We start from the raw sequence: 18,016 nt of genomic DNA, 5'->3' as shown, positions 1-18,016 counted from the left end.
CCCTCCACTTTCAGTTATCTACTCCAGCTGACGGTCAATTCGGTCTGGTCTTTGGGCTCCTTCGTCGCCACCACCGGTGTCTAGATTACATTGGGGGGTTATGATGGTTCTCTACCCCTATACAGTAGATATACGAAAGATTCGTATAGCAATGGAGTCTAATCACCAAAGACTTTGTACATTTTATTCGAGCTGTACAATAAATCCTATTTGTATATCTGCAAACATGTCTCTCCTGATTGAATTGATACCACAATTCTCTGCCACGATAATTTTCTCCCAAAGTCTAATGTTTGTTGCACACATGAACCATAACTGAACAAAAACAAAATGGCAGTACCAAACATTATATATGTTTTTTAACATAGAGGTTTTGAGGAGAGGAGAATTGTGCAGGTCTAAGTGGAGTAGAAATGCGTAACAATTAGTGAAGAGTTTCCTTTTTACTCCAAACTCTTCACACATTCAATCCATCATCATGTGTCATCTAATCACAGCCTCTGTCATTGTTACTGTACTTCAGGGAACTTCAAAATACAATCAGCAACAACAATAGTAGGAAGACAGATGGAAGGCTTGTGTGCAGTCAGCTTGTCTAGAAACTGAGAGTCCTTAGATCTGTGTTTAGACTAATAAACTAAGTCTTTTTTGTAGACAAAAAAGCAGCATATCACCTGAAACCTTCTCTTCTAACTGCTGTTCAGACGAATTTTGACCCATAAACCAGCTCAGGCAGGATTCAAATTAGTTTTGTTTTCCATTTACAATCAGCTGATTTACTAAAAGATCACATAAACAACATGCGTCTGTTACAACAGGGTACTTCAGTTCAATTTTCCATTGACATTTTGAACTGAAAGGGAAGTTGTTGACCCTATTCCAGCTTAGCAATACAAACAATATTACTAGAATGGAGACCTGTTTATTTGACTTATAGTTTATTTTGCATGCCATCCCATGAGTGAATGAATTCATGTCCAAACACTGCAACCAGCTGTAAGCTGTTTGCCAGAAGCTGATATGTTAGAATATCCGTTGAGGATGTTTTCTTCTAAACACATGCGGCCTCTCATTTGGCAGACATCATTAAAACTGACCGCCTTGTGTATATGCTGTGCTTTTCTGTCTGTTGCCTGGTTTTGAAAGACTGGGGGGGGTGGGGGTTAAAAAAATATCAATTCCCTTTTATCTAGTAGGGAACTTGCAGAGCGGGGCCAGCAGCACTCATGGACGGGGTGGAAGTTCAGTGACATAGTGTTGGGCAAACTGGCACGTATCCTCTCCATGCTGCATTACTTTAAGTTATTTCTTAGTGGGTCTTATCTCAGCCTCCAGTGTTGATTGATACCTTTCTTTTGTTGAGCTGTTGCCTTGGGGAGATGATTAGGGGGAAAAGAAAGGTTTCATACAAAAACACTAAGACTAAAGTCCTCTCTCTTTATCACACATACACAAACATATACACGCACGCACGAACACGCACACACACACACACTGGTTTGTACGTGGTGGTTGGTGAACAGCATTCAGACTGTTTGCTTTTGGTTAAACTCAGATTCCAGCTTGGTTCTGTTTGACCAAAACAGGGCATAGTTTTTAGTGTGGATAACCTTTCAATTACATCAGTAGAATATGCATTCACATATACTGAACAGGCATTTTTTGCCAGATGAGATATGAATGTTTTAAGGCCATTTTAACACATGTACATTGAAAGAGTTATCGGCCGCTGCAATCATTAATCCCTTGCTTCTTTTCTTCTGTTGCGGAGATAAATAATTAAATAAAGAGATAGAAATATGAGACTTGAAAAGTCTGAGTCAGTCAAATCAAGTAGGTATCTTTTGTCTGTTTTCTAGACAGTTTTCCCGTGCAAAACTGAGTATTAATAGTAACACAAAGAGGAAAAGAAAAGACAACAAAAAAACACAAGGAACCCACTTTATTTTATTAGCTCAAAGTGCTGAAGCCACAAGTTAAGTTTGGCTGAACTTTTTTACAGACAATGCAGGAACAAATTTAAAAGTATTGGCTTATGAATCTAAGGCTATTGGTATTATTTGCACCTACATAATGAATGATATTATATTCTATTCTGCAGTCAGGTAACCAGAATCTCCACTTGAACATTTGGGTATTATAAGTATTTGCTCACAGGCACGCTAACATTTAGCCTACCTGTTGAGCGGAACATTTCAGTTCCTCTAATGGGATCCTATTCTCTCAGCCAGTCATGCTTACCTACAATAGTGTGCAAATATAAAACAAAGCAGCCTAATTCATGCATTAAATAGGCTAATAAGCAGTTTGATGCAGTCATTTAGCATCAGCCACATTCTGAGCTTCAAGACAATCGATAAGTATCACTAGTTTTTTATTTAGTCTTTGAAGGTAGCCTACTCTACTTCATACTCATCTGCTGACATAAAAGCTACATGAATTTAATCACAGTGGACCATCTATGTGCGCCTGCCAGTCTGATGATGTGACCTGGAGCAGGTCGAGGCTACGTGACTGTTTGTCTGAGCCTCATTCAGGGATTGCTGCTGTTTGTTTTGTTTGATCTTTTTTGGGCCTCCCTGAACACATCCTCTTACGCTCTACAGCGCTACTCATACCGTCACCAGCCACTCCTAGGCATGTGTGTAGCGTCATGCACAGCCTACAGCAAGACAGACGTGCTGTTGAAATAATAGAACGATGACTGCAGCCAGACGCTGAATTTGAAATGAAGCAATGGCACATTTTTTTGACAAATGTCAATTTGAGGAATATTTCTTTGCTGATTTATCTATGGTTGATTTATAGCTTATTAAATTCCATTATGTATTTTGTGGTGGTATTTTGACAACTATGGTCCTGATGAGCACATACTAAGAATCTCTGATCAAGAAAAAAAATAGTTTAAAAAGAGTTTATTTATTTGTACTCTGTTTATTTAATGAGACTAAACACAGTATTGCCTTTTTCCCTCAAGTCTCATTTCTAATTCCAGATGGAGCCCAGGTGAATAATATGGATATCCTCTCAGCACATTTGTCCGAGAGATCTTGGACTACCTCCTCCCCCTCTTCCCTTCCAGGCTCTCTGCCCGACTGTCTGTGTCTCTACGTGACTGGTCCAGGGTCAGTGCCAGTGGAGGTCGCCATGTTAGCAGATAACACTAACTAGCTTCCTGCCATTACTGGTAATTGCCGCACGGCCCGGAACGGCGCAGACACCCTGGGTGGGGCGTGACTGAAGAGTATGTGGGTCTGTGTGTGTGTTTTAGATATTGGAGTTATTTACATGTCTGGAAATTCTACCAACCTGTTTACATGGCTGGATCTATCACTGTATTCCTCCGCTGTTAACCATGAGTCTGAGACACATGGTTGGCTGGGTTGATTCAGTATTGTTGATGCATGCATAGTAAACAGAAGAGAGGATGAAGGGCATATAGACAGCGGAGGCATAGTGATAGAGATATATGTAGCCAGACAAAATGTGCATGTTGTCTTCGACAAAGCAGGAGAGGAAGGGCCCATCATCAAAACGGGCTAAATAGCTCTGAGCTGGTTGACAAAAGAAATCAAATAAAATCAGATGTATACTAGGGAAGACCTGGTGTGATCAATTGTAATGTTGTGATAAAAAATAATCACGAAAAGTAAAATAAGCACATCCAAACAGCTTAAAGGCCCTGACACACCAACCCGATAATCGGCCGATGGACAGTCCGGCACAGTGTTCATGCCGTCGTCCATCGGAGGGGCCGTCAGCCTTCATTTTGGCCGACCTGACAAGTTGAATTGGAAGGCGGGCAGTGGGACTTATTGACCAATCTGATTGGTGGAGTGCTGATCCGGAAGTGACGAGCGGGATGAGCGTGACAACGCCTCTTAAAATCGGACAAAAGTCTTTAAAACTGACATTTGTCGATCTGATATGAAGACAGTTTCAGCAACTGCATGGCCTATTGCTTGCTTAAAATGTTTTCAGAAACACGTTTTGGTGATCTATCTTCGTAAAATTTGAGATCGTATTCCTCGGTTGTAAAATCCGAGAGCAGCAATACCCACACGACACGTTCGTCCAATCAGCTGCCGGTTTTAATTTATTACATTCCGATTAACTGAGTCAAATAATACAATTTTAAATGCTATAATCAATCCTGCACTTAGTCAAACCATATATTCGTCAAAACTATGGAATCACTGGAACACGCACATGTACCTGTTTTGATTATTGGACATTGCAATTTGTAGATTTGAATGTATGTGGGTTTCTTTTGTGATATTTTTGGGGTTTAGTTTGTCTATATGTATTTATGTTTGTGTTTGGTCTGAACTCCTTTTGTAATGTGTTGAGTGTATTTTTTATTTTTTTTATCTGGACCTTGAGTCTGTAAATAAAGAAATATATTGGGTTGTATCATGTCTTGCGTACGTGCAGAACGTACGCTCAAGTCAGTGTCGCTACGGTGTGTTCCGATGTATTTCTTTTTGGCTCGGGAAGGCAGTCAGTCCGACTGCTTTTTCTGTCAAAAGTTTGGCTCTTGGGTTGGTGTGTCAGAGCCTTAATGCAAAAATTGCTGCAACACTGTATCTGGTTAAAAGACAAATATGAAGAAACACAAACATAATGCCATGTACTATACGTAACAAGAAATCCTAAAAGGGTGAAAGTGCATCTGTGTTCTCAATGACTTTCTTGTGTAATACAAAAAGGGAGGAAGGATGTTTAGATGTGGCACTGTATGCTATCACTGGTCTATCTGCAGATGTCTACAGCAGCTTATATGCCCCTTGGGAGGGCTCTAGACTATAGGTATCTAACAAGGACATCAAGCAGGGTCATTTTAGCTATGCAAATGATTCCGAAACATGAGGGATGAAATACTCTGTTTAAATTACTGCTTGTTTAATTAAAACTCCAAATAAAAGCTGCGTGGTTCATTTTCAGGCCCTAGCTAGGGATGTGTATGTATGGTGGTGTTGAAAATAAAATTTTCTTTACAAATGGAGCTAAAGGAATAATTTGTCTTTTTAGGTAATACCCTAATACACTCTATTGCCACGAGTTTGATGAGAAGATTGATATCAGACATCCGTATTGTGCAGACATGAGAGTATCTTTTTAGTATGTAGCTGGAGTCGACAGACAGTTAGTTTAGCCTAGATTAAAGACAGGAAACTGAGGGGAAACAGCTAGCGTAGCTCTGTCCCACTGTAACAAATAGGACTCTACCTAACTCTTACTTCTACTTAACACTATATCTTGATTGTTTAATTAATCCCGTAGACTGTAAAATGAATAGACGGAGCTCCTGGGTCTGAAAAGTAAAGCTTTTAACTTGTCTCGTCGCAAATCTTTGGTCTGAACTGGACTTTAGAAAGTGCCTTAAACCTGTTTTCTATCTAATTTCCAGCAAGAGGTGACTCCCCTTGTCGCGAACAGTCTATTTCTATAGAAATCTATGGAAAAATGACCCTACTTCTCACTTGATTTATTACCTCAGTAAACATTTTTTGCCAAAACTGGAGAGTAAAAATGACAATTTGCCATTTTACCAGGGGTTAATGTGCCGAATAACACAGCATAAAACAGCATGCTGTAGTTTTTACACTTTTTTCTGTAAAGATTAAGCAAGACACATTAAGGGATAAAGGATGGATGACGGAACTTTTGGACAAGTGAATTGCATAACCTTTAGATCTACGCAGCCTGTTCCAAACACTGCAATTGATCAAAAACATTGGGTTGTTGTAGACTGAAGCTTCATCAGATAAATGGGAGCATTGCTCTAGGCGGAGGAAGACTTGGCTGGCTGAGTTTTACAGACTTTAAAAAGATTACAGGATCTTCTGAAGGGTTACTGCCTTCTGGAAGTGTGTATGTCTGCAGCATGTTGATGGGTAGGAGGCATCAAAGCAGACTAGCATCCTGTGGGCTGCCCAGGGCAGGACCAGTGGGCATAAGGCAGCAGCGAGGTGGGTGTCCTGGGGAAGGCACCACACCGTCTGCCTCAACAGATACACACACACACACACACACACACACACACACACACACACACACACACACACACACACACACACACACACACAAACACACATCTCCACGGGTACAAAAGGCCACCATGTAATTGAAGTAGTGTCAGAACTCAGGGGATGCGAGATGGGAGGGACACGGACACACACACACACACACACACACACACACACACACAGACACGCACTCGGGGCAGTAACCAATTTAACTTAGAAATCAATGTTACATTTATAATGTGTAAAATCTGAATCTAAAAATAAGGATAAAAAAGAAAGATTGAGGAGTGTGCATTAACACTTTGTAATTTAGTCCCGTTAAAAATGTACAGTATATGAAAACAGGACATCCAAAGGTAAATTTCTTATTTAATTTAATGTCTCATTGTGTTGTTTTGTTAAAGACATCCTACTTGATGGCCACTGATGTTATGGCTGATAAATTGAAATTAAGGGAAGTGTTCCATGTATTTACAGTAATGATACAGTGCAATGGGGCATCACTGTTGTAGCAGCAGTGGTGGGGTAGATCTCCTGATTGATTAGATATATATGGTGAAGTGAAAACACATTGATTTATATACTTAGTCTTGCTTGACCCATCAAACAAATCTTCTCTGTAATGCATGGACATGAGATTTGTAACCAATGTGGGAACTGCAGTGTGTATACATTCATAGACTGTATTTAAAAGAGAATATAAGGGTTACTTGTATTTTCTCCAGTAAGGTTTAAAAAAAATACAGTAGCTCTTTCACTAAACAGATACAAGGGAAAATAAAAGAGGACAGTGAGTATATTTATAACTATTCAAACACTGTAATTTATTTAAATGTAATCTATCTAATAAATCGGGAAACCTCTGTGTGTATGTATGTGTGTGTGTGTGTGTGTGTGTGTGTGTGTGTGTGTGTGTGTGTGTGTGTGTGTGCGCGTGTGGGTGGTCTGTCTTTGAAATATCCCAGGAACTGCTCATTAAATCTAGAGATTTAATCTCTAAATTTTCTGGTTACCCAATGAATTTTGGGGTTTGAATTTTGGAGCAGTTCGGACAATATTATATATTTAATATTAAAAAACTGAATAAAACTAAACGGCGAACAATAAAGGTTGAGGAAAAACTGGACCTGGAAAACACCTGTAGCACATAGCACGCAGTACGAAGCAGTTTGTGACAGCGGTTCACTTTTTCCTGCTTCCAATGTTACATGATGGCTGTATTTACCAAGCAAACTTCTCTTCATTTTTCTGGAGCACAAGCTGATAGCTGACAGGAAAATCCCAACTGATGTTCTTAGCTAGCGTAACGATGGCTCCTCCGTGTACCATTCACAATAAAAGCTTAAACTGACTAAGAGGAAACTCAATAAAAAGTCATTTTGTCAACACTAAATATCAAACAAAAGTTAGTCACTTTATTGCATTAAGTTGCTGTGAGCTGTACATTCACACTTTCTTAACAGAGGCAGAACATTATGTAATCTCAGGGCTTCCTCCACGACACTGTGCAGATAGGTTTGGCAATGCGAGAGCTGATCCGGGCAAAGACAGCAGCTTTTATCTGGGTCCAGTCAAGTTAGTGTGCTGCCAACTAATAACATTATCCTCGGGAAAATACCCCTGCGATGAAATCCATACTTCAACGTTAACCATCAAGCCAATAAGCCTGATTGGAAACCTCTGCTGAAGTGTTAATCAACAATAATGACAAGATGAGACAGCACCAGCATCATTAAACACTGGCTGTGGTGATATCAACATGGAAAAATGTTGACGATAAACCACAAAATGTAGGGTAAGGTTTACGATTATTTTACCTTTGTGTGTATAAGAATCTGTTCAGCCCATGTCCTGGTATCTTTAGGAGTGTCTGTATTTTGTGTAGGATTGGCTGTGAGTGAACAGAACCAGTGATGATGTGTGGCTGCCATCTAGTGCAGAAACATGTAAATAATTGATGTGCAGCATTTGGCGTCACTGTCAGTAAAATTATGACAGATGTGTCAAAATCAAAAATGTTTGTCAAATCAAACAGTATGTGCAAAAATAAAATTGTGTACAGGTAACTCTTTATTATGAAAACTTTTGTTATAATTACACAAAGAGATCCTAATTGTTTTTCAATAATCAGCATGTTTTCATTTAAAATCATGAATCCGGGCTTGTTGCTCTCAGTTCCAGATAGGTTTTAAACCTGCTTAGAAGAATAACCAATCCAGATTTGAGTCAAATCATCAACATTCTAATCTGAATAATTTGATTATCCATGTACAAAGAACGGTCCTCTACAGATGTATCCCTTAAAGAGAACACCTAAAGGAAAACATGATCAAGTATGATTTTTTTTAGTACATACTTTAAGGCCAACATATGCAATAAGTAATATAAGTAAGATACTGAGGGAAACATATCAGACCAGTAGTAATTCAAAAAATAGTGAATTAAAAGTTTAACTCAACGAAATGTCACCAAACAATCCCCCCCAAAACATCAGTGAAGCATAAAATGTATGATTAAAACTACATTTCTGTCCCTTTCATGTTATTGTGTAAAGAGTTTGGGAGATTAAGACTGTTGGGGAAAATTAACCCCTACAATAATATAATCCAATCATAGCACATTGTTTTTCATCAGGCTTTTGATAAGGATATTGTCACTTGATTTGTGGCGCCCATATTGAATGTTCTCATTCTATTGAATGGGCGTCATAAGTAGTTATCAGCCTAATAGACTAATAGGGTTAGAAGGGGCCTTCTACACCTACTACTAGGTTTAGAAAGCTAGTATCACCTATTCATATGGTAACAGTCAGTTAAAACCATTGGTGACCCGTGCGCCTGCGTAGCTAACCTGGCGGCGCGCGCACCCATTTGTGGAGTTTTGCTCTTTGACGCAGTGGCGCTGGGTTGGGCTCCAACCTCTGTCCTATGGTAATAATGGCCTGAAATGCCCATAACCAGGGTGCCCCTTTTTTAGATCCCCAGACGAGCAGTTACTGTGGGCGCCAAATATTTACACAAATGGTTATCCAGTTTACTGGTGGATTATAACGGCCTACTTAGCCAACTAGAAGGTAGAGCAGGACCCTACCGCCTCATATCTATGGTAGTGATAACAACTGATAAAGGCCATTTAACGGAGTGATAACATTCAATGTAGGTGTTTCTGAGGAAGTTTCTTCTCTGACATACATACATATATTTATGACCACAATAATGGCACCTTCATTAAGCATTTACTAGGTAATTATCAAAAACCTCCCTGTGCAAATTGTGACTACTGTAACAAAAACATGTGTACATTGGTTCAACAGTATTCATTTGTTATCAGTAGTTACACACTAAGTAGTCTGGGTCAACGGAAGTAGATTTCTGGGACATCGGGCGCTGGGCTCCCACGCAGGCTTTGCCGCTTACCTTCTGCTCTCTTTGTGTTGCTAGTCTCAAAATCCAAACTTTGAGCTAGCAAGCTACATGCTGAAAATGGCAAGTTTTAAAGACATAAAGACAGGCCTGCTTGGTTCTTTCAGGGGAATATTGTAAAGATGTATAAAGATTATTGTCACGGCTTTTAACTGGGACATTTTGGGATTGCTGTGGACATGGTACACATAACTTGATTTAACATTGTATGTGGCGTTTTCTTTTGCGGTGTGCAGATGTTCCGCCAAAAAAAGGGCCTTCCAGTGTCCATTTTGCAGGGCCACTGTCGCTGTGTCTGAAACTTAGCGCTGCCCTAAGATGATTGTGATTGGTTTATGAAAATTCAAACAACGAGAGCGTTTGTTTGCCCGAGAATGTACTGCATGTGCGGTGTAGCCAGACCTTACTCTGCAGCGCTGTGGACATCGGTCTGGCAACATGAGACTACACACTAAGTAGTAGGGACTAAGATGTAAAAAGTGAACACAAGGCAATAATGCAGTTGTTAGTACAAAAACATATTTTCTGTTTAAAAACATTCATGTTTTGCTATAATTTAAGTCATGGTTGTTTAAACCAGGTTTAGTGTTTTTAAAATCAATAAAATGCTTTTAGTCTTATACCTAGTATTACAACCAAAACTACATTCTCGCCGAGTTCAATAAAATGCTTTTAGTCTTATAACTAGTATTACAACCAAAACTAAACTAAACGTTTTATTTCTACAACTCTTTCCCTCTTTCTTTGCTTTGGCGGATGGTCAATCCATGCTCCATGGCAGAGAGAAGCTCTCTTCCTCCAGCTCTTTGCGAATGGCCGATGTGAATCTGGCCAGTTGCTCGGAGCTAAAGTGGTTTTCCCAGTCTCCGGCAACACCTAACACGAAAACACACACACACACACCAAGACGGTCACAGAGGGACTAATTTAGTAAGAATCTAAAAATACAGTTAGAAAGTTTTCTGGACAGTGAAAATCCACTAACATATCTGATTACCATATATTCAATACCACTCCTAATAACCCAAATTTAACACATGGTTATGCTAGTCTATATATCCTCGATATTCAACTTCTGGGATCGCTCTGGCTATTTTGCAGCGGCACCGTGTCTCTGGCTGGCGCTCACAATACGATATCATCACGATACTTTGGTCACGATACGATATTATTCCAAATTTAAACATATTGAAATATTCTGCGATATATAATTTATTACCTTTTTCTGGACTTCAACTTTTTCCCAAATTCATATTATGTCTCCAAAAGGAAAAGTTATCAACATCTGATACATTTCTCTCTTTGTTCCTCTCACTTCACTTTTATTGCTGCAAAATGGAATTGTCAAGCAGACAAACTGACCAACACATATTTAATAAAATACTTGGCGTACAATAGCGACCTGGCCAAGAGAAGCCTAACCATGCAGGACAACAAACTTTTTTACACTCAATATGATACAAAAATACAGGATACAATAGGCTACGTAAAGTGCAGATAAAGAAGGCACTACAAAGCCAAACCAAAGTGAGGTGTAAGTAAGACAAAGGATATGTGAAAGTGATATGGTAATAACACAATATATAACACAAAATACATGAATAGACAGTCTATAACACTGCAGAGATGTAGAGTAGTGCCATATAAAACAAAACAAGAACGGTTAGTGCCAATTATGATCTAGTTAGTGGTGTTGAATCAATTATAACGCAATATATGAATAGTTAGTCTATGTAAATGCTACAATGTAGAACAGTCGATATCCAGTTAATGCAAATTTTGATCTGGTTAGTGATTTAGGTCTGTAATAACAAAGTTAACCGTAACAGAAAGTCTATGTACATGTTGAATGCAATTAAAAGTCAATACACAGTTAGTGCAAATAGTGGACTAGGTAGTGATGTAGAAAGTCAGAAATAACACAATATTCATGAATAGACAGTCTATAAAGTGCAGCGATGTAGTAAAGAGTCAATATGCAGTTGGTACAAAGTGGGGTCTTGATTAAGATGTAGGTACATAACATCTCAGTATTCATGAATAGACAGTCTATAAAATGCTGAGATGTAGTAAAGAGTTAATATGCAGTTGGTACAAAGTGGGGTCTTGATTAAGATGTAGGTCCATAACATCCCAGTATACATGAATAGACAGAATATATTAATGCTGAGGTGTAGAAAAGAGTCAAACTGTACAGTTAGTGCAGATTGTGGCATACAAAAATTACGTGACAACAAAGCTTGGAGGAATGACTGTTGAGCTTACGTGGGCGGATGAATAGTGCAAAAGGGCGTAAACAAAATATGATAGCAATGTAGGTGAAGATGTGCATCTGTGCAAATATGCAATGGGGCGTGACGTTTGAGGTAATCTGGCAATGCAAGACTGGTGTTGTCCTGGGCGCCCGGATGTCTCGGTTGGTAAAGCGGGCGCACATGTATAGAGGTTTGCTCCTCGATGCAGCGGGCCCAAGGGGGGAATAACATGCTGCATGTCATTCCCCCCTCTATCTCCCCTTTCATGTCTTCAGCTGTCCTATCAAATAAAGGCCTAATATGCCCAAAAAAATAATCTTAAAAAACATTACAAAGAAAGACTAGGGTTGTTTTAAACTGACCTGATCAGCTTCAAGTTACATGCAATTCAAAGCAAACTGACAAAAGCAGAGGAAGTGAAGATGGACACACAGTAGGGAGCCTCACCTTTCCTGAAGAAGGGAGATTTGTCATGGTTCATGTACTCCTTAGGGACCAGGCTGAAGTTGGACATTTTGTTGGTCTTCATGGTCTTGAAGGAGCAATGTTCTGCTATCTTCTGAATGACTTCTTCACTCAGATTACGGCCCAGAAAATCTGAGATCTGCCTGACAGCTGCAGGAAGGTCCTAAAGAGGGTCACATGGACACATGTATGTTCTTTCATTTATGTGAGGCAACAGTTTGCCTTTACCTTATAATGTATCGTCTCTCGTGAAGAATATATTATTCATGATTTCTTAATGAGTGTCCACTGTGACGCCTTATGGAATGGACCGAACAATTATATTAAGCTGCGCCATCATTCAGTTCAAAAATAAATTTTTGAAATCAATACTTGACCATGGAATGGAATTGTAATGTAAAGGTATCCTTGTATATTGCTGTATTGTTGTAAGTTATTGTAAGACCTGAAAGATTGTATGCTGTATTGGCATATCTATTTGTTTTGTAATAATTAGATATTGTGAAGTAGGGGCAGGACCTAATCAGCTGTCTGCTTCCGCCTGTTCCTTCTTGAACTCATAATTTTTTTGATCTTTGGTAAATTTGGATTTGTTTCTGTTTTGAATGAATGAACTTAAAGGAGAATTCCTGAAGTTTTTTACGTTAATCTTGATCGCTATGAATTTGTATGTACTTTCAATTGAAAAACCCGACCCGAATCGGTGCAGGCAACACAGAGTAGCAGCAGCTACGTGTACAAGTTTTAGACCTCTTAACGGACACAAATTAAAATTAAAATGTCGGTGCAACATGAACAGGGCCCTTAAGTGACAACAATATGCATTCTTAACTCAGACATTGTTTAAATTCTACTGTCTTTATCTTGCCGGTAGATAGGTCTTCCTGTTAGCTGCTAGCTGTTACCTGCTAGCTGCCGTCCGTCATACGTAGGTTCAGCCAGCCTTCGGTAATCATGACGCAGCAGTTCCGTGTGTCTTTGTAGACTATCCATTTTGTGTGTGATTGATCTGTTGTTGGTGAGTAGGAGGCTTCCCAGGGTCCATTTGTGTAGTAGTTCCCTTAGCCGCGCTAGCAGGCCCTACCGTCATCCTTGCTCCTCGGAGCAATCTGCTCACTATTTACCTTTTTTCTGCTACACCAGGACTTCAGCGCGAGACTACAGCCCTGTTCATGTTGCACAGACATTTTAACTGCATTTTGTGTCTGTTAAGAGGCAAACTTGCCCCGACAACACACATATTTTGCTAGGTTTACGCCTCACTTCCACACAACTCTGCCGTTTCCAACCCCCTAAAATGGAGACCTATGGAATTGATGACGCAGACTCTCAAGCTCGTCTCCCTGATTAAGTCTTGTCAATTACAACGTGTTCTTCCCTGATTCGTCATGCCCCATCACGTGATACTTTTCCTGAAAGAATACATAAGCCTTGATTATGTATTCTTTATGATTACTTGATTACTGGTGGTTAATTCAACATGGATACAAGTGCCAAAACAAAGAGGACAGAGATTGGTATTGGTTTCAAATGACAATGTAGTAGTGTGAATGGAGTCCAACAAAGCTGTCATTATGGAAATACTACAATAGGCTCCGCTGTCACTTAATACACATTCACACTACCTTCTCTGTCCTGTGTGTGGTTGCTGAAATCCTGCTTGTTTGTTAGAGAGAAACATTTGCTGTGACATACTGACATTAGCCTGACATTGAGAATACCAGAGAGAATTAGTGGAGGGTGACTCTAGAGTCAGTGATACCAACCCTGCCACGTTTTGTGTCAAGAAAAGGGTTCCTAGCACCTCCTCAGTTTTAAACAATGTCAGAATTGAAAATGCATATTGTTGTCACGTAAGGGCCCTGTTCAAGTTGCACATTTCACATTTTAATTGCATTTTGTGTCTGTTAAAAGGTCTAAAACGTACATTTTAGCTCAGTGGAAGCTCATACACGTAGCTGCAGCTACTCTGTGTTGCCCGCACCGATTCAGGTCATGTTTTTTAAATCAAGAGTACATTAGAAAAGATTAAAGTAAAAATTGAAGTGTGGCTGGTCATATTTAAGCAGCTTTAGTTACGGTACGTCTGTTCTACACAGGAGTCGCAACTTTTTCCAGTTGTTGGTCACGTGTCTGACGGAAAACACAATTTCTATTTCAAGCAATAGTTGTCTACACAGGTCGCGCATCAAGTTTACTCGTGCTCGATGCTGGAGGATTTGGCATCACCTTTGACCTTTTTAACTTTAACATTTAATGTTCAGTCTCAACATGTGATTCTGGCTTTTTTCAGTAACATTTTCTTTTCGTTACAAAACAATTAAGCAGTAGCCCATGAGAATTCTGGGGAGAGATATACCTTTGCCATTTCTTCAAATGTGATATACATTATTCTGTCTCCCAGCTCTGTGTCTCTCCAGCCCTTCACATGGTCTGTCCATTTTCCAAACATCACTGTAGACAACACAGACAACAGACCACAGTATAAATGCAAACAACCACTGCGCTACTTCAGCAGAAATGACATACAAAGATGACTTTGTCTTTACAATCCAAAATCGGTTCACATGGTAATGCACCAACATGCTGAAGCTCTCTACTGCTGATGTTCATACATTTTTCAGAGTAAACACTTTATGTGGGATGAGACCTCTGACCTTTGCCCTCAAGGAATTTATCCATGAATTCATCAAAAGTTCCTGGATCCTCGAGGAATTCGGCCATCTGATGGAAGAAATATGAAGACACCATGACGTCCTTAGGGTTCCTCATGACATAGATCACCTGTGGCAGAGACACGAGAGACTAATTCATTACCACAACAGGGGCAATGTATCATATTAATTATGTAATGAGACCACGGGAATATCACACAAAGCGTCCACTCTTTTACCTTGGCTTTGGAGGTGTGGAAGGAGGGGGGCATGAGGCGGTAAGGAAGATGTGTGACCATCGCCCGTGGAGATGCCAACTGATCCACAACCATTGCTAATCTTGTCTCCTCCAGCCAGGGGACCCTGTCCCAGTTAGGAATGGTTTGGATCGGTGTCAGATCCCCCCCATTCAGCACCAGTGGGAGGATCTCCTGCATCCAGATTGTACCTGTAGACACAATACAGCAGCATACATACTAAGACTGTAGGCCTTGGTTCTGTTAGAAATTCATAACTGACTTTGTGTTCTGTTGGATCTCTGAGGGAGGAGGCTCGGGGTCGAATGGAGAATTAAGAAAAGGTTTAATGCAACACAATGATGAAGATGATGGGACAAAGACAGTAAGACAAAACAAACATATATGATAACACTGCAGCTCACAGCGGACTGGATTCATGCTTCCCCCATGATGGAGTCACGTGAAACCAGTCCTGATTATCCCTAAATCACACTCATTTAGGCCCTGCACCTGGGGGTGTTTCCTTTTCACCTGGCACATTCAAATATATTCTCATTGGTCCGCCGTTGTCATGACAACATGCAGCGCATCTTTGCTGTCCAATGAGAACCTGCCTTGTGCACCTTTGGGGGTCGCTTTTGGTTGCAGAGCAAACAGCTCTGTCGTGTAAATGTGAAACTCTAACATCAACAGTTTAATCAGCCTTGCATTGTCTTAGCCTAGAATAAGACCAGGGGGACAGGAGACAGAAGGTGGTGTGAAACAATCGGGTTCTCTCTATATGTTAAATAGTTTTCAGCTCTATTTATCTGGCAGAGACAGAGGGGGTGGGTGAGGCACAAGAAAAAGGCCCTTCCTGACATCTTCACAGACAAAATGCATATTAATCCCATCCTGGCTGCACCAAACATAGTTTATAACTTTTTTTATAACTCAACGGTTCCCATGACCGTGAATAGTAATAGGGAGGTGCCAGAAGTAAATTGATGAATGAGGAAAAGAGCAAATTTCAAGCAGACTCTCTATCTCTCACACCACACAGGCAATGTGCCAGTGTTGCCATAATAAGTTCATAACTTAATAACATCGAATGGAAACATTTCTAAGTCTGCAACTTGTTCAGTTTTAGTTTTAATGTGAGAACTGATAATAACAACTACACGGACTTTATTTTTCACCATGACTTCGGTGCGCCCAAATCAACTCGTCTTACAGAAACACTGACCTGACTTCGGGTACACGACAGCCATGACGTCCTCGTCTTTAAACGTGAATTCATGCGCAAACTTCAAGCTCTCGAAGGAATGAGTCTCTTTAGGAAGCATGAGTCCATGATACTGCAGATACATCTCTTCAGAAGACATTTTGTTTTTTGTTGCGAGGATTTAAGCAAAGCAGCGCCGATTAAACCTGAAAAAGGAGGCTCCCTGCTGCATTCAAGGTATGTGGGGGAAATCTAATTGAGACATACACGCACATTAAAAAAATAGGCACAAAAAAATTATATGACCCCCAATCTTGAGCCTCCAAAATCCTCTAATTGTTGTAGTTTTTTAATATGATGTGTACTTTTATAGGCTACTACGATTACTTAGCCTAAGTATTTTGCTACTGAAGCACAGACAGCTTACTTTAAAGTTTTGCCACACCTCTTTAATGAATAATCAATTATTATTATTAATATTAACGCGTCGGTTTCGTTACTATACAGCAAAACCAACTGACTGCACGATTACTATTTTGAACCAAACAATACTATTTAAAAAACAACTCTCCGAGAGTGACCTGAAGGTAGCACAGTTTTAATATCTGGTCAGTCCACATAGTTTAACCTCATTAACCCGTTTTCCGTTTACAGCAATATACTTTGGTTTAAGTGCCCACACGAACCAACGTACGGAGTGTGCAAGGCCCCCTACTCATTAAATATGGAGGTTCCATTTAAAAACCTTTAACTAGCTTAGAAAACTGTAGACTGGGGTAACCACGGATTGTCTCTTTCGTTATTATTTTATTTACAAAAAGAGACATCATATTTAAATCGAAACAATAGCCTTATTGTTTTAGCAATTCAAATGGATAATTACAATTTGTATATCCCCTTTGACTAATTTTCTGTAGCAGTTCCTATACTGTAGTCAACCCATGTAAAGTTCTGATGCGCGTCCATGATCCAAAGCCACACCAAGTAGCTTTGTTTGGTTGTTGTATTGATTTGAGCAAAGCTTTTATCTGTTGTATTTTTGTTGTTTCTGGCATATTCTGTTTTAGATGTTTTTTTCCGGATATTTGTTATGCCCTTTTATTATGTTGTTATCTATAATTGTACAGCACTTTGGGGCGGTAGTGCCTGTTTGTAAATGTGCTATATAAATAAACTTTGACCTTGACCTTCTCTTCCTCAGGCAGCACTGATGCTGATCAGACACCTGTTGGACCTGCCTTTTTTCCCGGTGCTCTAAACACTTGATGCATAGTCCATAGGCACCAAAACCTGGCCACTGATATCATTTATTCAAAAGATAAGGCCTAAAGTCTACAGACTTTGATTTTACGATCAATTTACATCTCCACATCAAGCTGAAAAGAGACAACAGATATGAGAATGAATGCACTGTACTGTACCTGACTTGGGGTAAGTCACAGCAAATACATCCGTGTCTTTCACAGAGAACTTTTCAGCGTAGTCCAAGCTCTCCTTGCTGTGAGCTTGAAGGGGCAGCAGAATTCCGTGGTACTGAATGTACTTGGTTGAGGATGTCATGATTGTGTCAGGGCTTTAAAGCTCTGCATGCGAGTTGTGGCCTGTTAGTCCAGTAGCCTACACGTTGCTCCTCCCTTCCTTCCTCTCTCTCTCTCTCTCTGAGGTATTCTTGGAGTTTCTCTGGTTACCTATAGTCCCTTTTCTCTGATTTCCTCCTTGTTGGCCAGCTGGCAGGGCTGTAACACTTT

The 18,016-nt window shown here is 39.9% G+C and overlaps 1 protein-coding gene across 2 annotated transcripts; it reads right to left on the bottom strand.

Annotated features, from left to right (window-relative positions):
- Positions 1-9,818: 9,818 nt before the first annotated feature.
- LOC117945699 (sulfotransferase 2B1-like) lies at positions 9,819-18,016 on the bottom strand. 2 transcript variants are annotated; one of them, XM_034873336.1, is made up of 7 exons: positions 17,690-18,016; positions 15,065-15,273; positions 14,829-14,955; positions 14,531-14,625; positions 12,154-12,334; positions 10,166-10,327; positions 9,819-10,111 (listed from the first exon to the last, which is right to left on the bottom strand). In XM_034873336.1, the coding sequence occupies exons 1-6, from the start codon at positions 17,826-17,828 to the stop codon at positions 10,212-10,214; spliced, it is 867 nt and encodes a 288-aa protein (XP_034729227.1). In that variant the 5' UTR covers positions 17,829-18,016; the 3' UTR covers positions 9,819-10,111; positions 10,166-10,211. The 2 variants fall into 2 exon arrangements, with proteins under 2 accessions (XP_034729227.1, XP_034729228.1); XM_034873337.1 differs by lacking the exon at positions 17,690-18,016 and adding an exon at positions 16,290-16,522.

Source organism: Etheostoma cragini, chromosome 6 (assembly GCF_013103735.1).
Source record: "Etheostoma cragini isolate CJK2018 chromosome 6, CSU_Ecrag_1.0, whole genome shotgun sequence".
NCBI classification, from domain to species: domain Eukaryota; kingdom Metazoa; phylum Chordata; class Actinopteri; order Perciformes; family Percidae; genus Etheostoma; species Etheostoma cragini.
Note: the sequence above shows the minus strand (reverse complement) of the source record. Positions and strands in the feature narration are given on the sequence as shown.

Coding starts and splice junctions, on each gene's coding strand:
- LOC117945699 (XM_034873336.1), bottom strand. CDS start 17,828: ATGACATCCTCAACCAAGTACATTCAGTACCACGGAATTCTGCTGCCC. Junction 15,274..17,689: donor TGTGACTTACCCCAAGTCAG/GTACAGTACAGT, acceptor TTGTGTCTACAG/GTACAATCTGGATGCAGGAG. Junction 12,335..14,530: donor CATTTGAAGAAATGGCAAAG/GTATATCTCTCC, acceptor GACCCTCTTTAG/GACCTTCCTGCAGCTGTCAG.